This window comes from Schistocerca serialis, chromosome 7, assembly GCF_023864345.2.
Source record: "Schistocerca serialis cubense isolate TAMUIC-IGC-003099 chromosome 7, iqSchSeri2.2, whole genome shotgun sequence".
In the NCBI taxonomy this organism is placed as follows: domain Eukaryota; kingdom Metazoa; phylum Arthropoda; class Insecta; order Orthoptera; family Acrididae; genus Schistocerca; species Schistocerca serialis.
The window spans coordinates 587933223-587959447 of record NC_064644.1 but is presented as its reverse complement, the minus strand read 5'-3'; the positions used below and the strand labels follow the sequence as shown (position 1 = coordinate 587959447).

At 40.3% G+C, this 26225-nt stretch overlaps 1 protein-coding gene across 2 annotated transcripts in view; it reads right to left on the bottom strand.

Annotated features, from left to right (window-relative positions):
• Nucleotides 1-26225, bottom strand: part of LOC126412154 (multidrug resistance protein homolog 49-like) — a 454076-nt gene that overhangs the window by 71551 nt on the left and 356300 nt on the right. For both annotated transcript variants that reach the window (XM_050081614.1, XM_050081613.1), the window contains exon 17: nucleotides 19093-19254. In XM_050081614.1, the coding sequence (XP_049937571.1) occupies nucleotides 19093-19254 (162 nt within the window). The remainder of the gene's footprint in view (nucleotides 1-19092; nucleotides 19255-26225) is intronic.

Sequence of the window (26225 nt, the reverse complement as noted above, 5' to 3'; positions counted from 1 at the left end):
TCACAAATCAGGGCGGGAATCCCATTACTTCCATGATTCCGAGGAGATACTTATGATCTACTCTGTCAAATGCCTTTTCGAAGTCTAATGACGCTAAAGCACATTTTATTTGGCATACATTTGCGGTTGATATTATATCCCTATATTTACATATATTCTGATAGATGTTTCTGTCTTTGCCTACACATGTTTGGTACGGGCCAGTTACAGAGTTAATAACCATTTTTATTCTTCTTGCTAATAGGTGGGCCATAATTTTGTAATCACTGTTGAGTAATGTTACTGGGTGAAGGTTTTCAATTGCTTTGCTAAGTGAGTTTTTAGGAATTAGAACTATGATCCCTTCAGGAAATTCTTTGGGAGCGTCAAAATTTCCATTCATGAGTTCGTTATACATGCATAGCAACTTGCCTTTCATTTGTGACCAGAACACTTGGTAGAATTCCAGGGGATACCATCAGGTCCTGGAGACCTATTTTTAGGACTCTGTGCTATTGCATCTTTCAATTCGTCCTCTTCTATTTCAGCTGTGAGATTTTCAATTTGCTCTGTACTAATTCATCCTGATACGTTTCTAACAAGATCTCGCCGCGCCTCGTCGATGGTAGGTTTGGTACACATCATATCTGAGATATATTTATGAACAGCGTTTTGAATTTCATGCTGTTTTGTGTGACTGGTCCCATCAGGTAACTTAACTTCTGTCAGTATTTTTCTGTTCCCTCTCTTATTCTCATGCATTACATGGTACATAGCTGTTTCTTCCCCTTATACAATGTTTTGTATTCTCGCTCAGACTTTAAAACCTTCTGACTGTTGCCACTTCAGTGCTAAAAGTTTTGCTTTAACTTTCTGAATCCGGCTAAAGCTGTCCATTAATCGTGTGTCCAGGGTGTACAGGTCTCTAAGGCAGCTAAAATAAAATTCAGTCATCTTTTTAATCCAGAAACTTTTCTGTCGTGAGTAATCGATCAGCATTCTTCTTATTTTAGGCTTAGCACATTGTAACCACCAAGCTATCGCAGAATTGTATAGCAGGAATCGTTTCTCACATTCTTGCCACACATTAGTAAATGCTACATGACATTCCTCATCTTGTAGATGTGTAATGTTGAGTTTCCATATGCTCCTCACTCAGTAAGTCTCTTCTTTTTCCAAATTTACTGTGGTGATGTATGCGGCGTGATCAGAAAACACAGTGGGCCAGACCTCAGACCGGAGTACATGGTTCTTAAGGTTGGACAAGATGTAAATTCTGTCTAGCCTGCTTGCTGAGTGACTGGTAAAATATGTGAAACCGCGCTGTGCGCCATGGGTATGTTCCCAGGTATCGGTTAACTGCATTTGGTGGACTATTCTTTCCAGTTATAAGGACTTGAAATTCAGTGTCTGGTCTTTCACGCTAAGTACAGAATTAAAATCGCCGGCTAAGATTATATAATCTTGACGTGTACCGAAGAGATGAATGATTTCACTTTTAAAAAAATCCGCTCTAGCACGCCTGTTATTGTTGCCTGACGGTGCATAAACATTGATGATGCGGGCATTATTAAGTCACTGCAACTCCTCTACGGTTTTCAAGTTTTGCTATTTGTGTGACACAGATGCCTTCTTTCGTGAGAATTGCGGTTCCCAGCTTTGCACCGATACCGGGGTTTATTATGGTGTTGTACCCACATATATTTTCTAATTTAATATCTGTTACTTCCTGTAACAGTAGTACATCAACATCAGCTGCGTATAGAAAATCTTGCAGATGTTGTAAATGCAGGGAGGAGCATATCTTATTAATGTTCAACGTGGTGATTCTGTAGGCTTGCACTGCGTTCATATTGTCCTATTCATTAGCGAAGTCAATATTCGTCATACGAAGTGCTGTCGGAGGAAAATCCTTTTTCACATGTATGTTCCGGCAATGATGTATCCATCGTGTTCAGTTGATCTCTTTGGGCAGGAGTCTGTTCTGTTCCTCCAGTTGCATTCAATTCTTCATCTTGATTCATTTCATCTGATCCATCAGCCCAGGTTTTGTGTTGTTTAGCTTTCGATGTCTCGTTTTCTGCATTTTCAGTATCAGGGAAAATCTTGTCTGCATCGAAATTTGCTAGCTGCTTCAATCTCTCGTGTGACAAATGGTCCGTTGACATGGGGCATGGTGTATTTGATTTGGCTTGCAAGTGGTCAGGGGCCTGCATACTCGGAACCGGATTACTATGTTGCTCTTCATGCAGTTTGTTGCTAATCTGCTTTGCTTTTTCTCGCAAAGGCGGTGCCAGTTGTACGGCGCCCTTGTGAGCTAGTCTCCTCTTTTTATGTTTCCTCGGAGGACTGACTCTTGGGGAGGTTTCAACGTTTTCCATTGCCTCTTCAGTTTCTTGCGCTTGGTCTTGTTCGCTGGGAAGTGATGAGATAGTTTCCTTGTGATTTTCTGGAGACTGCTCATTCTGAAGGACTATAATCGGTTCAGGGGTTTGTACTATTTGAACAGAGATATTTGGTTCTTTTTCTTGACTCTTTGGCTGTGTTGTCACCATCGAGTCGCTAACTTCCATTATCACTTCAGTGTCATGAGCTGCATCATCCTGAGCAGCGTCCCGAGTAGCATCAGGAGCGTCAGGAGTGTCACGCGTGTGGAGTTGTCCAGCGGCTGCCACTACGTAAGTTAAAGGCAACGTTGACATGGCTGGGGGTCTCACTGCTTCGCCTGCAGGTAGCTGGGCCTCTCGGCGTTGTATACACTGTGAGCGGACATGGCCTGTACCGCCGCAAGACGCGCAGGTTCTTGGCTGCCCATCATACATTACTATAGCTCGATAACCACAAACATTTATATACGAGTGTATGTGCTTGTGTAAATCAACTCGCAGTTGCCTGATACCATTCAAGACGGGGAACTTGTGAGCAGGAGACCACTTTTCTGCAAAATTGCTAATTATTCTCCCATAAGGAGCTATCAAGGAATTGATCTGCTCAGCGCTGATTTCAAATGGTAGCTCAAAGATACGGACAGTCCTTAATCCAAAGCCAGCATGCGTAACACGAACTTCACTAATATTGCCATCGTGATGTTTGAACTTAAATGTTCCGCCACAAGATTCAACAATTTTGTCACTCAATTCCGTGTTTCTAAGCTTGACATACACAATGCTACTCACAATTGAAAGGTGAATACCTATAATATCCTCAAACGAAATTTTCACAAGTTCCTCTAGCCATGTCTCAATTTCGAATGAATCCTCTCTCTGCCCTTTCTGGTCAAAAACAAATTTCAATGTGTCTCTTCTATTAGGCTGATCCATCTCTCCTTCTAATATGAATCCATCAAGAGTCTGAAATAATGCAGCTAACTACTGCAACAGGCGCTCGCTCGACTTACCGAGTGGAGCGCGCCAGACCGCAGCGCACAGCACACGCCTGAGGTCCGCACACCATGGCCGCCAAATGCCGACTGCCAGTGGGGGGGAGGAGGGGGTGGGGGTGGGGGTGGGGGGGGGGTGGGGGGGGCAGGAAAAAAGTTGTCATTTTTCCCCAGGTTCTCATCCAGAGGACACAGACTATGAATTGTTAGTTGATCCATAAAATTTGCAGTTTTGTGGTGCCAGTTGCCTTCAGCTGAGCAATGGACGTTCCCACCTCCTTAGTTCATGTCAAGACAGTTTTTTTCACAGAATGTGAGTGAGGTCAACAGTGTCTAGACAGGGTGTCAAAGCAGTTCATGTGTGGCAAGATGGGTCACTTTCAGTCAGGTTGTTTACCATGTTGTTGTGCCAAGTGACGCTCCATGTTTTGTTTCCAGAGTTCTACAGTGGCAGTCCTGCCACTCACCGCCCAGCCCTTGCTTGTGATGCCATTGGACACCAACTCTCTCATTACTGGCATCAGCCCTGTTGGTGCTGGCCCAGTTATAGCCAGTTGTCTTGAAAGTGTCCCTTCTGTCAGCACTGGCCATGTCACCGCTGGCCTACTGTTATTGCAATGCCTGTGTGTGACAGCATCAACCCCATTGTCAGTCTGGACATCACCAGCCCTGTTCTGGCCAGCACCCACCAGCTGTTGCCCAGTCTGCCTGCGATGATGACGGTCTTGTTGTCAGTTCATCCATCACTGGCACACACCATCCTGTCAATGCCACTGCTAGCCGAATTGCCCATCCTGCCATTGCTGGTTCTGTCCTGGCTGCCTTCCCACTGTTGCCATGTCTGTCTGTCCTGTTGTTCATGTGTCCTTCACTGCCCTAAGCAGACCCACCCTGATCTCATTACCACCCCCGACCTGCCCATCCTTCTTATCATCACTTTGTTTTTCTGCAATGACGTTGATCCAGGCACCAGCTTGTCCATCACTGACCCTGCCCCAGCTGGCCCTCATGATGCCTTGTTGGCACTGATGGCTGCTGTCTTGTCCCTGTGTTCAACACCGGCCCAGCTGCTGCCAGTCTTCTTGCAGCCACTGACTCCGCCACTATCATCGCCATTCCTGGGGCTGGCCTAGTCGTTGCTGATGGTGTTGACATGGCCACACCATTTGTGGTTGCCTGCGCAGCCACCAGTGTCACCATTCACACTGGCACTTTGAATCCCGTCGTGTGTTCTTGTGGGCCTTGGACTGCATTTTCTAGGATGTTTCGTCACAATTCCCACCAAAGCCCCCCCCCCCCCCCCCCCCCCCACTACTGCCTGAGGCCTGAGCCTGAGGCAGTCACCATTCCTAGACAGTCTGCATTGGTGGTGGGCTGCCTCCCCCCCCCCCCCCCCCCCTGTGAGCATAGTGCATCTTTGGGATGATAGTATCATCTCTTTTAAAGGAGGAAGGGATGTTGTATCCACCTGGTAGCCGATACCTCCTCACACCAGGCGGACCGCGCAACCAGCTGCCCCACTACGAGAACTTGCGTAAACAGCTCTTATCAACACCATGGGGTTACGTGTCACCTCCACAGCATTTCAGGGCACCAACCTTGTCAATAAGAAGTGTGCCTGCTGCAGCAGAGTGTGCTTTTGACAGGGCACTATTCTGCTACACCAGGTCATGTGCCCTCGCAGTGCCACACAGATATCCATCCACGCCCATCTATTTAGGCCACTACTAGACTGTAAAGAGTGAGTTATACCCTATGCCTCAAGCTGGCAGTACCAGCAGTCCCGTCTGGCCACATCAGCAGTTCACTATCAGCACTACAAGTTGGTGGTACCAACAGTTTCATCTCTGAGCTCCACACTTGCAGACCCCTCCCAATTCATTGTGGTCTTCACCAGAAATATGTCGGCAGTCATATGCTAGCAGCAACAGCCCAGTAGGGTCCCTGATTTTCATGCCACTTCCTAACATGACTCTGGGGTTCGTTGTGTAGGCACATCACAGAAAACGACATAGGAGAGACATTTATGTTTCCTGTTGTTGTGTGGATATCGAAAAGTAGCAGCTAGGAACTTTCCTCTTCCATACAATTTGTTACCATCAGATTCTCACTTGCATTAATTAATTGAAAAGCCAATAACATGTCAAAGCTATCCTAAACATAGCCATACATGGGCAATATAAGTAATAGTACACTTGTGAACTGTTGTGATGAAATAAATCTGTACAAAGTATTCCTTGTGCCTCAAGCAGGCATTGTAATTGGTAGGAATGTTTGAAATCATACTATTTACTTAAAATCACTAAAATCCTGTTACGATCATTGTCTATGACAAATATTTGAAATCCGATGTTATTTGAAACTAAAAAAAAGTATAAATTTAAAATATGAGTCTTACTATGTAATTGGAAAGCATTGTTCTGTCTGTGTGAAATGTAATTACTGTAATAAACAGGATTAACAGTTGCAAATATAGTAAACAACCTGCTTTAAGAAAGTTGCAGATTGTATTTTGAAAGACTGTCATTACTAAAATGAAGTACATTTTTATTGAAGCTAATAAAGATGCTAGGAAGAATTTTTTTTTTCATGCAATCAACCAAAATGCAAAATGTATTGTTATATTTACAAGATGTACAAATTTGCTTCTGCCATTTGCCGATAGGTGGCGACAATGGTAAGTAGTGGTCAAATGAAACAGCTTGGACCTTTGTCAACATAACCACATTTGAACATCAGTTGATTTGTCTATGCATCATAAAGTTGTTCTTGATTGAAAATGTCAGTTTATGAGCCTAATTCTTGTCATTAGCAGGAGGTGTTACTCTTTTGCTTCAATAGGAAGAAAACAGTGGCCAAGTCTCATCGAATGCTCTCAAGTACATACAGTAAGGACGCTATTAGTGAAAGAACATGTCATGAGTGGTTTCAATGCTTCAGGAATGGTGATTTTAACGTCGTAGACCAGCATAGGGGTGGAAGAGAGAATGTTTTTGAAGATGCACAATTGGAGACATTGCTGAGTGAAGACTCATGTCAAACTCAAGAAGAATTGGCACAATTAGTAGGAGTGACACAGCAATCCATTTCAAAATGTCTCAATGCTATGGGCATGATTCAGAAAGAAGGAACTTGGATCCTGTGTGAGCTGAAACCAAGAGACATCGAACAGCATTTGTATGTTTGTAAACAGTTGTTTCAGAGGCAGAAACAGGATTTCTGCATCGCATTGTGACCAGGGACAAAAAATGGGTCGATTACAATAACTGTAAACGCAAAAAATCATGGGGATATCCTGGCAATGCTTCAATGTCAACGGCCAAACTGAATATTCATGGCTCCAAGATCATGCCCTGCATCTGGCGGGACCAGCGCAGCGTCGTGTACTATGATGTGTTGAAACCAAGTGAAACAATCACAAGTGCTCGTTATCAAATGCAATTAATGCATTTGAGCAGAGCATTAAAAGATAAATGGCTGCAATACAGCGAGAGGCACGATAAATTGATTTTACAGTATGACAATGCTCCACCCCACATTGCAAAAGAGGTCAAAACATAACTGGAAATGTTAAAATGGGAAGTCCTACCCTACCTGCCATATTCTTCAGACATTGCTCCCTTTGACTTTCACCTGTTTAAATCAATGGCGCATGACCTGGCTGAACAACACTTCCGATCTCATGAAGAAGTCACAAATTGGATCGATTCATGGAGCACTTCAAAAGATGAACAATTTTTTCGACAAGAAATTCGTACACTGCCTGAAAGAGGGGAAAAATTAGTGTCTAGCAATGGAAAATACTTTGAATGATACATGTGTAACCAATTTGTTTCATTAAAGCCACAAATGTTGGAGAAAAAGTGGCAGAAACAAAGTTGTACACCTTGTACATATCTGACTATTTACATTGTGAATGAGACTGTTGTGTAACTGGATTCATATACTGTGTAATGTCATTTTATTTTATGATTTATACTATTTTATTTTCTATTCTAATATGTGTCTAACTTCATTGGATTTCATTAATTTTCTGTTTTAACATTCACTGACACTGCAGCAAAATACATATAAGGTCCACATGGTACCAGTGTTGTATGCCAGTTTTGCTCAATCTTTCAAAGTGGTTTCTGTGCTGATCTGATCTGTAGATATGTAATCGATCTTTAGAGGTACACACTGCGCAAATTTAGTTCAGTTGTACCATAGCTTGTTTCATTGCTTGAATGACTTCAAGACAGAAATAAATTACATTGAAACTCAATATCATGTATGGCATGAATTAATGTGAGCATTTTTCCCATATCTGTCGCTTCTGATTATTGAATTTGAACTGTTTTTTTTTCTTTTCTACAGCAACAGTGGCAAATCAACTCCACCAGGCAGATAATTCAAGTTTATGTCCAATTAGTTTATCCACTGATTCATTAATTAACTAATAACTTCAAGAATCTTTATCATAGCAGTATCAAATTCAGTAACTTTATTAATTACAGTGTAATAACTGACTTTCAAGTATTTGATCACAGTCTAGGGAAACTTTTAAATATTCATTCAAGGACTTTATAAATGAGTTTTGTTTTGTTGATAAACAAATATTCTTTCAATGTGTCTTCCATCAGTCCTCAGTACGAGGATAGGCACCTGTGCAATGTCCTCAATATGTTGCAAGTGGCAGTTGTGGTCAGAACCAGTGTTCCGTGTAGTTCTGAGTGCATATATTGAAGCTAAATGAATTCATAGTTAAACAGTGAGTGCTTCCATAATCAAGGTAGCAAAAGTGTTTGGCATTTCAATAGGTACCATATCAAAGATTTATACGGCACAAAGGAAAGTCATAACACGGATAAAAATGTGTATTGTGTGATCATGATGGACCATCACTGAAGAGGATGTGACAAAAAGTAAGAAGTCGACAGCTACAAAAGTCACTGCAGAACTGAATGTTGCATTCACATGCTCTTTAATAAATAAAACAACATGACGGGAGCTCCATAAGCAGAGAATAGCAGGGAAAGCTGGAATTCCAAAACAGTCATTAGAGAGACAGATGTGCAAAACAGGAAACCACAGTGCCACAACTACAAAACCCGGACTATAGAGCAATGTGAGAAAGTCATGTGGTTGGATGAGTCTTGTTTCACACTCTTCACAGCCTCTGGCTGAGTTAACATCCCAAGAGCAAAACATGGTGGGGGTTTGGAAATGATTCAGGCAGCCATATCATGAGTTCCACAGCTCCATGGTTACTCTGCCATGTCACTTTATTGCGACAGATTATGTGACCAATTTGGCTGAGCATGTACATGAAATGATACAATGTTTGATTGCCAACAGCGATGTGTTACAAAATGACATGGCCCCTGCTCACATTGCTTGCATCAGCCAGGATTGATTTTAAGAGCACAAGGATGAAGTGTCACATCTCCTCAGGCCATCACAGTCAGTAGAACTCAGTACTATTGAGCTTTTGTTGACTATTTTGGAGAAAAGGATGTGTGAATGCTATCCACCTACATTACCATTACCTGAACTTGCCTCTATTTTGGAGGAAGAATTGTGTAAGATTCCCTTGAAACCCATATAGGACCCATATTTATCCATTCCAAGATGGCTACAAGCTGTTCTGAATGCCAACAGTTTCCCTACACTGTATGTGTAATGTGCTGTGTTTTTGTGTTCCCATATTTTTGTCCAGCCTCTGTATCTGCAGAAGTACCAGAACACAGCTGTTGTTAATACCAAAAGTAAGACTTTATAGAGCATGAACAAGTCTAAAATAGAGAAAAGCACACTCAGCTGTATCAATTTGTCTAATTTTTGGCTATCTGATATAATGATTTACCGAGTTTATCCAAGCATACAAAATAATTTTACACACACACACACACACACACACACACACACACACACACACACACTTGGAAATGCATGACAGAATCTCTATGTTGTTATATTCTATAATATTTTGTAATAGCAGATCTGTTCAGTTGTTGTAAACATACGTGATGCATGCACTCTTTGCACCGGTGCTCCACAGTCCTACTGGTCTGACCACTGTACAACGTGTCACAACTACGGGGGATATAGTAGACACCACCTTACACAAACCAAGATCATCTTTGGCAGATCCTAAAAGGGCACTTCTCTGACATTGTGGTCCAAACACACTTCATACAGTGTTTCTGCAGAATACAACCAATACTGGTATTTTTCAAAGATGTCAGCCAGCTGCATTCCCATAAGTTGTCTGAACAATTGATACTGAGACTGAATATCTCGAAACGAATCAAATGAATAAACAAATATATAAATAAAAGCTATGGGGCATGGAAACATTCAGTTAAGGAATACAGAATTTAATTGCTTTGTTTTATGATGTACTAATGTAATTGATAACTGACATGTTAACTTATGTGAAACATGTTCTATTGGATATAATATACAGTTTCTGACAGAATTCATAAGAGCCCTTCATCTTGTTGCTACGATTAACGGCAAAGCTTTAGTGTGTCTTAAGCAGCATAACATGCAATGAGACGAAGTGCTACCATCACATTGTCTACAGGTGTGAAGTAGAAAAAGCCAAGTATCCCAAATTGTCACAAATTAGCAAAATAATAAGCACTCTCAGCTCCAAATAATATGTGGCTACATTAGGTCCACAGTTGTACACAAATAGCATTACAGAATGGAAAGTACAGAAATGCAGCAATGTGACTACATACATAATGAAATTCAGGCAACAAATCCTAACTGTGTCTAGATTTCTTTACTGACTGTCATCTGTCTGCCAGTGTCTCTCACTGAAGACGTAAAAATCTTGCCTCCACTAAGATTTGAACTGAAAAGTAACACAGTCTTCCCCTTGAAGAGAAAATGCATTGTAAGTAAGGTAGCATACAACTGTAGCAGACATCACTCCCTCGTTATCCCAGTTATGGCTAAGATGCAGAATTTGCAACATATATGGTGAACTAAGCTACAGTTTCTGTTGGATTGAGCTTCCTGGTTCAAAAACATAAATCTGCTACCTCTATATCATCCCTTAATTTCGAATCATTCAGAATATTTCACTTAAGTGACACAAAAATATTGAGTTAATTTATCAGGATAATTCTGTACCACTCCAGGAAATAAATCAATGGTCATGTAGTTGACAAACATATTCTATAATGTTACCAAATCTTCATTAGACTAGTGACAGACAGAATACATTTGCTCAGATGACATTGTTTGGGCTGGCTAGCACTTGGAAAGTTCACACTTCAAAAATGCGGCAGCTCTGGCTGATACCACATTGACTAGGAGCAGAAATACCCAGTAAAGACCAATGAGCTTTATTCACATTTCTGTAACCATGATTTGTGTCTAAAATTTAGCAACAAATAATATTCAGATGCACAGACTGGGACTTGAACATCATAAATAAAGAATGGGAAATTATTTAGGCAGCTCTCTTCTTCAGTAGCTGTTGTAGCTACTTTTGTTTTTCTCCCATAAACAACTCCAAATTAAAAAAACTCATTCACTGGAAGGAATTCACTTCTTTAACATTACCCAGACCTTATTAACATTACTAGTAAATAATATTTCTTCAATGTTATATACCTGAAAACAGTTTTCCTTATGAATGCTCCCACTGGCACACAATGACAAAAATGAAAAGACAATATAATACAGACAAAAATACATGAAAACCCAGAAATAAATTTCATAAGCTGCGAATAGTGTATAATTTCAAATCAGAAAAGCAAATTGTGCAAGGAAATATAAATTGTGCAAGGAAATATAAATTTCAATGTTGAAAAAGTGGGGCTCAAAAGCTGGTAAGAAGATTAAATAAGAGAATGATTGCAGTGCATGCTCGATATCAACTTCTGTTTACAAGAAGAGAGAAGCACCTGTGAACAAAATGTGAAAAAAGGAACAAAAAGTGCTGACAGTGAGGTCTTAAATATGCCATTCAGGCTGCCAGATTTGTTACTGGTAGGTTCGTACAACATGGAAGTATCATGGAGATGCTTTGGGGACTTAAATGGGAATCACTGGAGGGAAGATAATGTTCTTTTCAAGGAGCACTATTGAGAAAATTTAAAGAACAAGCATCCGAGACTGACTGTAGAATGATTCTACTGCTGCCAACAGACTATAAAGATAAAATTAGAGAGATTAGGGCTCGTATAGAAGCACATAAATAATCTTTTTTCCTCACTCCATTTGCAAGTGGAACAGGAGAAGAAATGACTAGCAGGGGTACATCATATAGTGGCTCGCGAAGTGTGTATGTATATGTAGACATAGATGTAGATTCTAAATCATTCTATAAAAACCACAAGGATGAAAGGTATAATCCATTCATAACAATGACAATATAACTACTGGTGATGCTTTGTCAATAAAAGTGAAATGTGCCTGAATGAACAAGCTTTTCAATTTTCACACTGTGCACAACATGGAAGTATCATGGAGATGCTTTGGGGACTTCAATAGAAATCACTGGAGGGAAGATAATGTTCTTTTCAAGGAGCACTATTGAGAAAATTTAAAGAACAAGCATCTGAGACTGACTGTAGAATGATTCTACTGCTGCCAACAGACTATAAACTTCCAGCCACTCAGTGGACAATGCTAACTGTAATTTCATTTCACCTTGGAGACCACTGGAATGGTTTAGCAACGCTTGATAGATCCTGCACATATCAACTACTCTCCTGATACAACTGCTTAAATAAAAAGTTGAGGATCACATAAACAGAGAAAGACCAGGATAAATAGGCATGGAGACTAGACATCTCACCACGGAATAACTTGAAAAAGTTGAACACTGGTAAGACTATGAATTCAGATGAAATGAGATTGATGAAATAAACATTTCCAAATCAAATTCTAAATCCTGTTTTCAAATCACCTCTACACTAACAAATGCCAACTACATATCACTGAAGATCCCTTTGAGTAGTTTTAGAAATTTGGTAACTGAAGATCCCAGTGGAAAGTATCTACCACGTGATCCTATTGTCATCACAGTCCTAGTGTGATGCAGAATGCAATCGCACTATGTGACATCACTGCACCATTATCAGAAAAATTTGTATTCTTCACCTTGGTATTAATGAAACAGTTTAGATAAGGCTCACCAGTCTCACCTATACCACCATCATCTCTGTACCAGTCAGATTACTGTCACATATGTTCCAAATTCGTACTAATGAAATGGAACCATGCACCACTTCCAGTCTCCACATAACGCCCAATTAGCACCCTGCAATTTCATCAGAAAGTGTAGTTAACACAGTTGAAACTTCACTTGTTGAAAGAAGGAGGAAAATAAAGGGACACCTTTTTTTTCTTACATGCCAACACTCAATAGTTTATGAGAAATGACAAAGTTTTCATACTACTTCATCAGTTTGTGCACATGATGTTAAACCAGATGAGTCAGAAGCATAGTGATTAAGAGCACACTTTCGAATTTTTGAGCTCCATATTCAGATCTAACTGTATGGCTCTCTCTTTCCACAGCAATATGTGACAGTGAAATTTTCTGTGACACTGAGAAATAGAATGGGATTATTGACAAAAGAAATAACCATTTCTAGTCTTATTAAATACAGATTTTATCATCACAAATCTTATATAACCTTATCCAATTAACAGTAACAGAAAATGAAAACACATAAATTTTAGTATTTCAATTTTTGCTTTGATTTTTTGCTTTTTTACTTCAAGAGCACGAACACACTTCTCATAAAAATATTGAAAGCATAAAAATTAAGACCGTGACAAGCAATGTGTGAAAGCACATATGCCATTAGCATCACGTGAAGGCACATATTGTATTTACAAGATTATAAGAGAAGGTTTTTTCCCAACTTATCACTCAAAACACAGAGTCATCTTATATGTACAGATTAAACTGTTGCTGCTGAGGTCGCCAGTGCAAGGGATAAGTGAGAAACTACGAAATAGCCACCACAATCTATCACTCTACTTAAAATTTGACAATTTTGTGGAAAAGGGGGAAAATAGCTCTAAAACAAATGTTTTGTATTTAAAAAGGTTTGCAATAAAAGTTCACATACATGTACAGACACTGTATGCAAACAATAATGCTGCTTTTTTAAGTAAAGATAACATTCAATCAGCAGAGATGTTGTCTTCCAGAAAACATAACTTGATTCTGAACCCAGACCAATACTTTATTTTATTATGAGAAACTGTACTGATTTATTGACTGGGTTTTAAATGAGAAATTCAGTCACTGTTCATCTATCAGAATACTGGGTAAAAATGCTACCAGCTTTTAATCTGCTTTAGGACACAATAGTGACATTAAGATGAAACAGGAAGGAAAATTAATCCAGAATGAAATGTCTAACGAATGAAATAATTGTATTGAACTGACTAATTGTTATCACGAGAATAGATTACAGCTGCAAGACCCATTGTAGAGAGAGTACCAACAGACATCAGTAGATCACAGGATGAGTGAAAGGTGCTATTGTTACATATGACTTGCACCAAAGAAGATATTTCAGTCTGTCTTCACAGCACTACAGAAGAGTTGGAGGGGGAACAGTGATACCAGCTTGACTGAGAACTAGACGAGTGCAAGGAGGAGGGTAGTGAGCATGCAGCAAATTACATCATGTTGCCAAACATGGGAATGTATACTGCATGATTTGGCTTTTTAGGAACATCTACCATATTTAAACTGCAGTTTATCTGAATCTGTTTGTAGTCGGAATTGAACTGACATTAAAATTGACCAATACTCAACAATAGTATTAATTTCTGCATGAGACAGTATATGTCTAGATAGGGGCCAGTAGTGGACTTACTTGTTTCATGCTGCAATGCTGTCGATGCTCACCATGATGTATGATGGGAACAAAAGGAGGTGTGTCAGCTGCTAGTTCTAAACAGCCAACAAGAGAGTGGCAGGCAGATGAAGATGAAGTCCAATATGTATTTGGATAAAAGCAGCTGTGTTCAAGGTTCTATGGTGAAAGCAGTGACAGAAATTTCAACACATTCAGAATAAATAGTTAAATATTTGTGAAAATGAAGATATAAATTTCACAGCTATGCTATTAGGATCATGATGATGATGATGAACTGATGCTTAAAAACAGTCATACCACAGACAACAAGGTTAGTATATGAAAAATTTAGAAAAGAAAACAATCCACAAAATAATGTAAACCATTTCTTTTCATTTACTTTATTTGTTTCTCTATTATCAATATGTAGACAATCAATAAATGGCATAAACTTAGAATACGTATAATGTTAACTTTTTAGGCAGATACTTTATGGCCACAAAACAGCGTGTACTTTTGATTAGTTAGGATGTGTTAAACATAAATTTTTGTCATAAGATCTCTTGAAAAAAAGGGGGATTGTCTTACAGTCAGGGTCTTCTTATACTTGGATAAACATGGTATGACACTAGCAACATGTAAAGACATGTATGCCACAGTCTCATTTTTAGTGTGAATATCATTACAAAAAGCAACCTCACTCACATTACTAAATACCTCATGATCTGGCAATAATTTTGCAACAAACCAAACATTAAAAAGCAATTTCTTGAAAGCTGTAGCCTGCAATTGATTACAGATCATCACACCTATTTGCAATTTCTGTTTGCTGTGAGTGATTGGAAAATGCAATCCCTCATGTGTCAGTAAAAATATACATTGTAGGGTTGACAAAACTGCATACACTTTGGTGGAATTTCTTTTACGGAACAAGGCAGTATTCTGATTTCATCAAAAACAAAGCCATCATATATGGAGGGATAGCTTTGTCTCTCCTACGAGTCAACATACAGAAACGGATTCATTTTTATGTAAAGTCACAAAACCCTGCACAAAAACTGATGGTCGATTTCTTTGTTTTAATTAGCTGACTTTCACAACTCAAAATGAAAATGTCCTTTTCCTATAGATGTGATACATTCCGTCTGATACATATTCATAATTAGATCAGGATTGAATTCTAGAATTATAGTGGAGAATTGAAGTTGTAAGAGCCTTGCTGTTCCAAATAATTCATCAAATGGACACTTGACTTTGGTGCTGATGTATTTGATGGCCTGATGCTGCTGAATTCTTTGTTTCCCCTGAAAGGAATTGCATCAGGTGTTTAAGAATTTGTCTCCAATAAGGCTGCTGCTGCCATTGCCCACTGCTGCAGTGATCATGTAGTAATCACATGTCCCTTGCTTCCAGCCTCTGCAAAACAATCGACACCCATGAATTGACCATTTTATATTTATCTTGAGTTGATTCCTAGCTAGTCACTTGGGCCCTCCATAATGACAGTTGGTTGGTACTTGTCAGCTTCCACACTCATGTACTGACCAGTTTTCCAGAAGACTGTTACCAACAGTTTTTGTACATCTTCAAGAAGTCAGTGGCAAATGTAGTCCTCGAGTCCAACAAAATGTAAACCAATTAACAGAATGGCATCATAATGTTTATGCAACAGCCACAAAATGTGGAAAGCTCAAAAAATATACTTATCATCAGTTCTCGGAGAAAATTTTGTGACCTTAAATAAAAATAGCACTATTCCTGTACGTTACTGACTCATGGGAGAGGAAAAGCTATCCCTCTTTATACAATGGTCTGGTTGCTGATGATATTGGAATATTGATGTGTTAATTAATTTTGCCAAATTGTATGCCGTTCTGTCAACCCTATGACTATATTTTTACTGATTGGTGAAGAATTACATTTGCCCATTACAGAAGTGTCGTATTCTCATTGCACAGCAAACAAAAATTACAAGTAGAAGTGATGCTATTACTAAAATACATGCCTAGATTTGTAATCAACTCCAGATTCCATCTTTCAAGGACCTGCTATGTAAAGCTTGCTTTGTCATGAAATTATTGCCAGATCATGAGGTATTTAGCAATGTTAATGAGATTGTTTTTCTAATTATATTCACGCTACAAAAATGTGATTGTGGCATATGTGACTTTCCACAGTGCACGTGACATATGTGGTGCTCTGAATTTTATGCTTTGAATGTTTTTGTGATGTACTCTGGAAAATGTAATGGTTCCCTTGAATTATAAAAGCAAGAAATCAAAGCAAAAATTGAAATATTAGAATTTATGTTTTTGATTTCCTATGGTGTTAATTATATGAGGTTATATAAGGTCTGTAATGATAAAATCAAATTTTAATCAGATCTGAAATGCTTATTTCTCTTGTCAATAACCCCATTGTATTTTTTGATGTCACAATAAATATTAATGTCATATACTTCCACAACGATAACAAAAAAATCATAGAATTAGATTTGTGTATTATGCTGCTAATTCATGGCAGTTTGCAGTACTTGGCTTTATTTAAAAGGACTTTTTTCATGAAATCATCACGATAAATCAGTTGTATTAGTACAGTGCATACAAAATAGTTTTTTTTCCTATTAGTTTATAGAACACAACACATAAACATGAGATATGTCAACCTATAGCAATATAGTCTCCCACATTATCTAAAACAGTCTGAAAATGCTTGGCTAGTTTTTCGACTTCATACCTGTAGACAATATGTTGGTAGCACTTCATCTCCTCACATGTTATGCTGTGTGAGAGACAGTAAAGCTGCATAGTTGAGCATAATGATAAGGCGCGGGGTCTCATGAATTCTGTCTCTGACTGTACGTATTTCATATGCATTATAAGTTACTGTGGTCCATAATGGAAATGTTGCCACCTAATTCTCTGCTTTATTTGTGCACTAACTTTCTTGTGAAACATTTTACATCAAGTACTATGAACTATGGTATTAAAAAAATGTCATGTGACTAGGGCCTCCCGTCGGGTAGACCGTTCCCCTGGTGCAAGACTTTCGATTTGACGCCACTTCAGCAACTTGTGCGTCGATGGAGATGAAATGATGATGATTAGGACAACACGACACCCAGTCCCTGAGTGGAGAAAATCTCTGACCCAGCCGGGAATCATACCCAGGCCCTTAGGATTGACATTCTGTCGCGCTGACCACTCAGCTACCGGCAGCGGACAACTATGGTATTGCTAAATCATAACAGTAATTCCAGGGTCAATTCTACTGAGATGTAAACTACATAAAGTGAACCTATTGATAGCAAAAGGAGAGTACTGATGTAAATGTGAAACTGGTTGAATGCTTATATATCAGTTGCATAATATTTGTAATTTTTTTCTTTAGTATTAAATACATGCTCCACCAAGAATATTCATTTTCTCATTGTTGGAGATGAAAGAATCGATAAGCAGCAGGAAAAATCCCATGAGCAACAGGAAACTGAACACAAGACCTTTCCCTTCATATTCTGGAACCTACCCTCCAAGCTGCTGAGGCGAACTCTGTATAGCACATGAATAAATTGTTTATTGTAAATGAAAACTGCACAGAGCCGCTGCAACAATGTTTTGTTATATGTCATAGAATTCTGTTCAAGAAGTAAACAAAGATATTGTGGTGGTAGCCTATGTTTTTCATTATTTAATTTAAATAACAAACAAAGAATTATTTGTATTCACAGATAGGAAAAATCTCATTGTCTACCAATAACTTATTCATGAAAAAAAGATTTTTTTATGATCTGTTTATTTGAATAATTATATATGAAAACAAAGATGAGGTGACTTACCGAACGAAAGCGCTGGCAGGTCGATAGACACACAAACAAACACAAACATACACACAAAATTCTAGCTTTCGCAACCAACGGTTGCCTCATCAGGAAAGAGGGAAGGAGAGGGAAAGACGAAAGGATGTGGGTTTTAAGGGAGAGGGTAAGGAGTCATTCCAATCCTGGGAGCGGAAAGACTTACCTTAGGGGGAAAAAAGGACAGGTATACACTCACTCGCACGTATACACTCGCACACACACACATATCCATCCACACATACAGACACAAGCAGACATATGTCTGCTTGTGTCTGTATGTGTGGATGGATGTGTGTGTGTGTGTGTGTGTGTGTGTGTGTGTGTGTGTGTGTGTGTGCGCGCGCGCGCGAGTGTATGCCTGTCCTTTTTTACCCCTAAGGTAAGTCTTTCCGCTCCCGGGATTGGAATGACTCCTTACCCTCTCCCTAAAAACCCACATCCTTTCGTCTTTCCCTCTCCTTCCCTCTTTTCTGATGAGGCAACCGTTGGTTGCGAAAGCTAGAATTTTGTGTGTATGTTTGTGTTTGTTTGTGTGTCTATCGACCTGCCAGCGCTTTTGTTCGGTAAGTCACCTCATCTTTGTTTTTATATATATTTTTTCCCACGTGGAATGTTTCCCTCTATTATATTTGAATAATTATGTAGACAAATTTATCTGAATAGTGCCCATCACTCATAGCAGACAATCACATTGTGACATACCACAGATACATCTTTGTAGCTTTTTGCAAGTGGGGGCAGAAAAGGTGTTCACTAAGTTTTGATCAGAAGTCAGCAGTGGTGTCCAGAATTAAACTACATCCATGGTCTCCCATGCAGTGCCTATTGGGTTTGCATTGTCAATGCACAGCTTTAACACAGTGCACCCCGTTATCTCTCCATTCTTCAATATTCTTTTTAACTCTCAGTAATGAGGGTACAGCCATCAAGGCTTTTTATCAAGTTTCCATGTGGTTTGGTCTACCTTGTTATAACTTCCACTTTCTTAGCTCTAAAACATATAAAACTGGAGCAACCATTTCTACGTTTTATTGAGGAGAGGAGTTACTTACCCCCTGAACACTGGATGCATCACCAGAGAGCCTTGCACAAAGAACTCCAACAGCATTTCTTTCATCATCAAACCATGCTGCTTCCTGGCGAAGGATGGAATCAAACACCATCACGCGTAGCCTTTTTGTTAAACGCACACCAGCAACCCCAAACATGTGCATCTGCCAGGAAAACACAACATATTGAAGCTTCAATGACTTCATATTTATTGAGTTTAGTTGGTTTCTTTAATAATTATATGAGTTGCTCTCCAAATAACTGAAGAGACAAACTTCGAAGTAATGTCTTTTATTATACAAAATTAGAGGTGGTGTCTCTAAGAGGTTAGCTGATTGAGTTGAACAATACACAATGACACAATAGTATGACCAGGCAATGTAATAATGACAGCAACTAGTTAGTGATTTGATTCTTGAGTTTCTCCCAGTGTATTTGATAATCAAAATATCCACGGGTGTACTGCCAGTCTACAGTGTCCAACGGGCACAATATTTTGGCGATCATACACGTCGCCATCATAAGGTGAACTGACGGACTGAGCTGCTGTGAACGTGCCGGTATGGAGATCCGTATGCTATGGCTGCTCAGGGGGAACTGTGTCCGGTCGCAGCGGCGGCCGATTTAAATACCCTCCGCCCGCGGCACACTCCCTCCGCCGTCCACGCCCCACGCCACGGTCGCGCGGTGGAACAGATTGCGAAGGCGTCTGAGATGACGTTGGTGTGATGGCTCTGTCCGCCGTGATCGTCACAACTATACGTTTGCTCGATTTAATCTTGATCAAGAGTAAATCCAGCAAACGTATAGTTGTGACGACCACGGCGGACAGAGCCATCACACTGATGTCATCTCAGACGCCTTCGCAATCTGTTCCACCGCGCGACCGTGGTGTGGGGCGCGGGGTGCAGATGGCAGAGGGAGTGCGCCATGGGCATAGGGTATTTAAATTGGCCGCCGCCGTGACCGAACACAGTTCGCCCTGAGCAGCCATAGCATATGGATCTCCGTACCAGCACGTTCACAGGAGCTCAGCCCGTCAGTTCACCTTATGATGGCGACATGTATGATCGCCGAAATATTGTGCCCGTTGGACACTGTAGACTGGCAGTACACCCATGGATATTTTGATAATTAGTGATTGGTCACTGCATTACTGACAATCCAGACACAGTCAAGGACTTCTACCAATACACAACAGAAAATGTAATAATATAGGCTTATCTATTCCTATCAAGGCATTTGATGATGGGCATCAACTACATACTCTGAAATACCAACAAGTAAAACTGCTTTTGAGATAATATTGGATGAAGATAAAGGAGCCGACTAGAAATGAGTACTACTGTAAGTGGCTTTCCTACATTTAATTTGTGAGTGAGCAGTTTGTTGCAGAGATTGGGCAGCTGATGAAAAGATACACTGGGTTGTTTTTATAATAGTGAGCAAAATAAGCCTCACTCTAGGGGGTATGACTACATAAAACAGTAGTTCTGTTGGAAAATATGGTTGACATAATCTAAGCAATGATAGTCTTGCGTGACTAGAGGTATATTCCATGCTTAAGTTTTAATAAGAGTAAGCACAACAGTGCTCATAAATCAGGAGAAAAAGCATACAGCAGCAGTCAACACATGCTACAGATTTCTTTGACCTCCAAGGCAACCAGCAATGTGGTGACAATGCATTTTCACAATGTTCTTATAACTGTCATGCTTCAAAAAAAGATGAAGGGTGTGACACTCATCAAAACATTATGAAATTTCACCACCTCTCTGCTATAACTCAAAAATATATGTAGCGATTAAATGTTAGCTGAATAGTGCTCCAGAGGGCAGTCAGGTATGGCAACAACTGAATTTCTTGGATAAGATGAATGTACCATCATGTGCAAAAGGTTGTTCAATAATATGTGGTTTTGGTCATCTATAACTGAAACAATGGCCACATGGTTTCAGTCTGTTACCTCACACCCTCATGCTGCAATGTGGAAATTTGGGTTGCCACAAACTAAGAAGCATGGCTGGGTCTGTAAGATGCTTTCCTGCCATACACTAATTGATGTGACTGATTCCTGCTTCCCTATAACCTAAATATATATGTTACTCCATCTATACTTCTACTAACACTTAATTATAAAAATAAACACTAATTTTTGGGTACTACTGTGCATGAACACCTGTCATGGAAAGACTTGGATCATTATACATTAAGGAAAATAGATTTCAGATCGATAAATCCACATCTTCAATATGGCATCAAGATCTGTGGTGGGGCTCCAGCAGTCTATACACGCAGGCTTTTTAGAATACAAAAAATACAATAAGAGTGGTAGCTACAGTAAACAAGGGAGAACCTTGTAGAGGAATTTTGAGAAAATATAAAGTACTAGCATCTACACTATGTACACACTGCTGGCAATCTGATTTGTGAAACTAAATCCAGAATAACATACACAACTAGGCCTACAATAGACATGGAAGGGGAAACATTCACACAATTACTGAGAAAGTCAATTTAATTCTTCACTGCATGGTTCACCAAGAAAGTTTGTGTCCAGCCCGCAAGCTTAAGTAGGTACGTGAATTAGGCCCATGGGTCACCATGGGTTTCATGTGCCTGCTTTAAAGAATAAATTGAAGCACTTATTAATTGAGAAAAGCTGTTATTTAATACAAACTTTCAAAATGTAATATCTTCTTGTAAAACTGTTAGTGTATAGGGCCATAAGCTTGTTTTTGTAACAGGATATTGATAATTTCTGATCTTCAAAATTTATATCAATGTATCTAACAATGGAAATTCCAAATAGGAACATCAACAATGTAGGAAAAGACAGATTGCTACTTATTGTAAAGAAAGCAAGTCAAGTTGCAGTCAGGCACTCACACAAAGCTTTCAGTCACAACCTTCATCACACACACACACACACACACACACACACACACACACACACACACACACACACCTTACACACACACGATTGCCAAACTCCAAGCTGGCATGAGATGCTGGAGTTGGCAGTCATGTGTGCGTGAGGTGTGCTTGCTTGTGTGTTTGTGTGTGAATGGAGTATTTTACTGATGAAGACTGTGGCTGAAATATTTATGTAAGTGTCTTAATTGTGCCTGTCTGTAACTTGGCATATCAATTTATCTTTTAGTGGTAACAGAAGTACAATTAATGCAACACTGACTGTAAATGAGTCACCTGGCATATTTCTATATGCTGACACAAGCTGGAATAATGATCATAATGCACACAGTACCATTAAATGCTAGTATATTATGGCACTCTTCCCATTAGCCCAATCTTCTCAAATTATATTATATATGGAGAATACAGTCAGGGAGTTAGGCTTCAGCCATATTGCTTTTAACTACAAGAATCAAGGGATGAGTGGTTTACTATCCCTAATGCTTGCCATTGCAGTTGGCAAGTTCACACATTAATATAAGGAGCATTAAAAGACAGAACTGGATGATGCCCACTACATTTAGAACACTTGTTTTGTCTCTTGCATTGTTTGCTGATATCACCAACCTCAATGCACTGAAACTTTGCAATGGAACACAGATGAGTGTCATGAGGACAATCGCCAATGTGATTCAGACTGCCATTTTGAAAGGAAAAGAGGTGAAACAGTGTACATGTCACTGCACTTTTCCCACGTGATTTGCATTTTTCATTGTGATAAATAAGGCACAGGGGCAGTCTACTACATACTGAAGAGTGGATTTGCTATCTCCGTGTTTCTTCCCTGGATATCTCTATGTCACTTACTCTAATGGGGGCTCACCCCAGAATTTATACATCCTAGTGCCTGGAGGAGTAATGAAAAATTATGTACAATCAATTGTGCATTTTGTGTACTTCTTTCCTTAATGTGGATGATGTATCTACAGATGTGGTGTTCAATCTGCAAAATTTTCTTTTTGAATAATTTGTAATTAGTGCACTGTGGTCTCAGTTATGTAGGAATGACATTTTTTCAATATGTCACAGCAAATACTGTTCACATTATTTCATTAATAATTACAGATTAGAGCGGTCTAAGGTGCTGCCATCATGGACTGTGCGGCTGGTCCCAGCGGAGGTTCGAGTCCTCCCTTGGGCATGGGTGTGTGTGTGTGTGTTTGTACTTAGGATAATTTAGGTTAAGCAGTGTGTAAGCTTTGGGACTGATGACCTTAGCAGTTAAGTCCCATAAGATTTCACACACATTTGATCAATTACAGATAGGAATAAATAAAAAAATCCACATCTCCTTCCCAAGTAGATGGGGGAAGGAAGCGACGAACACAGCAAGTGGGGGAGGAGATGTGTGCAACATAAGTGTCGAATGCCTACACAGGCAAAACTGCAGGAAAAAGGCTAATTGTCAATAGTTTGAACATACTGATGGTGTTTCCATGGGAAACCCTCTTTTTTGCAAGTATTTAATATGTTTATGGATAATTTTCAAGAGAAAGCAATCACTTCTGCAGTTTTACAAATGACAGAATCCTGGGCACACGGTGACCATATGTTAATACTATGGTCTCATGGTGAGGATTTGTTGATGGAATAGTCTGAGTAACTAAAATCCATTTACAAAAATAAATTCACTACAGATTGGGAGAAGAATCATACCTTTGGAAATACCTGTTTTTACAAAATGCTGATGGGTCTTTTGAAATTATATCACATCCTTCACAAACACTTATTGGTCAAAAGCCATAAGCTATCAAAGCTCATTTAATATTTGATGCTGACAAAGAGTGACTGTTGTTTCACTTCAAGAGCGACACACAACATAAAAAGGTTATAGAGGGAAACATTCCACATAGGAAATATATATCTAAAACCAAAGATGTGTGACTTACCAAATGAAAGTGCTGGCAGGTCGACAGACACACAAACAAACACAAACATACACACAAAATTCAAGCTTTCGCAACAAACTGTTGCCTCATCAGGAAAGAGGGAAGGAGAGGGAAAGACGAAAGGATGTGGGTTTTAAGGGAGAGGGTAAGGAGTCATTCCAATCCCGGGAGCGGAAAGACTTACCTTTGGGGGAAAAAAAGACGGGTATACACTCACACACACACACACACATATCCACCCACACATATACAGACACAAGCAGACATATTTAAAGACAAAGAGTTTGGGCAGAGATGTCAGTCAAGGCAGAAGTGCAGAGGCAAAGATGTTGTTGAATGACAGGTGAGGTATGAGTGGCGGCAACTTGAAATTAGCGGAGATTGAGGCCTGGTGGATAACGGGAAGAGAGGATATATTGAAGAGCAAGTTCCCATCTCCGGAGTTCGGATAGGTTGGTGTTAGTGGGAAGTATCCAGATAACCCGGACGGTGTAACACTGTGCCAAGATGTGCTGGCCATGCACCAAGGCATGTTTAGCCACAGGGTGATCCTCATTACCAACAAACACTGTCTGCCTGTGTCCATTCATGTGAATGGACAGTTTGTTGCTGGTCATTCCCACATAGAATGCGTCACAGTGTAGGCAGGTCAGTTGGTAGATCACGTGGGTGCTTTCACACGTGGCTCTGCCTTTGATCGTGTACACCTTCCGGGTTACAGGACTGGAGTAGGTGGTGGTGGGAGGGTGCATGGGACAGGTTTTACACCGGGGGCGGTTACAAGGGTAGGAGCCAGAGGGTAGGGAAGGTTGTTTGGGGATTTCATAGGGATGAATTAAGAGGTTATGAAGGTTAGGTGGATGGCGGAAAGACACTCTTGATGGAGTGGGGAGGATTTCATGAAGGATGGATCTCATTTCTGGGCTGGATTTTAGGAAGTCGTATCCCTGCTGGAGAGCCACATTCAGAATCTGATCCAGTCCCGGAAAGTATCCTGTCACAAGTGGGGCACTTTTGTGGTTCTTCTGTGGGAGGTTCTGGGTTTGAGAGGATGAGGAAGTGGCTCTGGTTATTTGCTTCTGTACCAGGTCGGGAGGGTAGTTGCGGGATGCGAAAGCTGTTGTCAGGTTGTTGGTGTAATGCTTCAGGGATTCCGGACTGGAGCAGATTCGTTTGCCATGAAGACCTAGGCTGTAGGGAAGGGACCGTTTGATGTGGAATGGGTGGCAGCTGTCATAATGGAGGCACTGTTGCTTGTTGGTGGGTTTGATGTGGACGGACGTGTGAAGCTGGCCATTGGACAGGTGGAGGTCAACATCAAGGAAAGTGACATGGGATTTGGAGTAGGACCAGGTGAATCTGATGGAACCAAAGGAGTTGAGGTTGGAGAGGAAATTCTGGAGTTCTTCTTCACTGTGAGTCCAGATCATGAAGATGTCATCAATAAATCTGTACCAAACTTTGGGTTGGCAGGCCTGGGTAACCAAGAAGGCTTCCTCTAAGCGACCCATGAATCGGTTGGCGTACGAAGGGGCCATCCTGGTACCCATGGCTGTTCCCTTTAATTGTTGGTATGTCTGGCCTTCAAAAGTGAAGAAGTTGTGGGTCAGGATGAAGCTGGCTAAGGTAATGAGGAAAGAGGTTTTAGGTAGGGTGGCAGGTGATCGGCGTGAAAGGAAGTGCTCCATCGCAGCGAGGCCCTGGACGTGCGGGATATTTGTGTATAAGGAAGTGGCATCAATGGTTACAAGGATGGTTTCTGGGGGTAACAGATTGGGTAAGGATTCCAGGCATTCGAGAAAGTGGTTGGTGTCTTTGATGAAGGATGGGAGACTGCACGTAATGGGTTGAAGGTGTTGATCTACGTAGGCAGAGATACGTTCTGTGGGGGCTTGGTAACCAGCTACAATGGGACGGCCAGGATGATTGGGTTTGTGAATTTTAGGAAGAAGGTAGGGGTGCAGGGTGTCGGTGGGGTTAGGAGGTTGATGGAGTCAGGTGAAAGGTTTTGTAGGGGGCCTAAGGTTCAGAACCTCCCTTAAAACCCACATCCTTTCGTCTTTCCCTCTCCTTCCCTCTTTCCTGATGAGGCAACAGTTTGTTGCGAAAGCTTGAATTTTGTGTGTATGTTTGTGTTTGTTTGTGTGTCTGTCGACCTGCCAGCACTTTCATTTGGTAAGTCACACATCTTTGTTTTTATATAACATGGAAAGCTAGAAAAGCAGCTCAGGGAAAGACTGGCTAAGTGTTTTGTCTGGAATGTGGTGTCC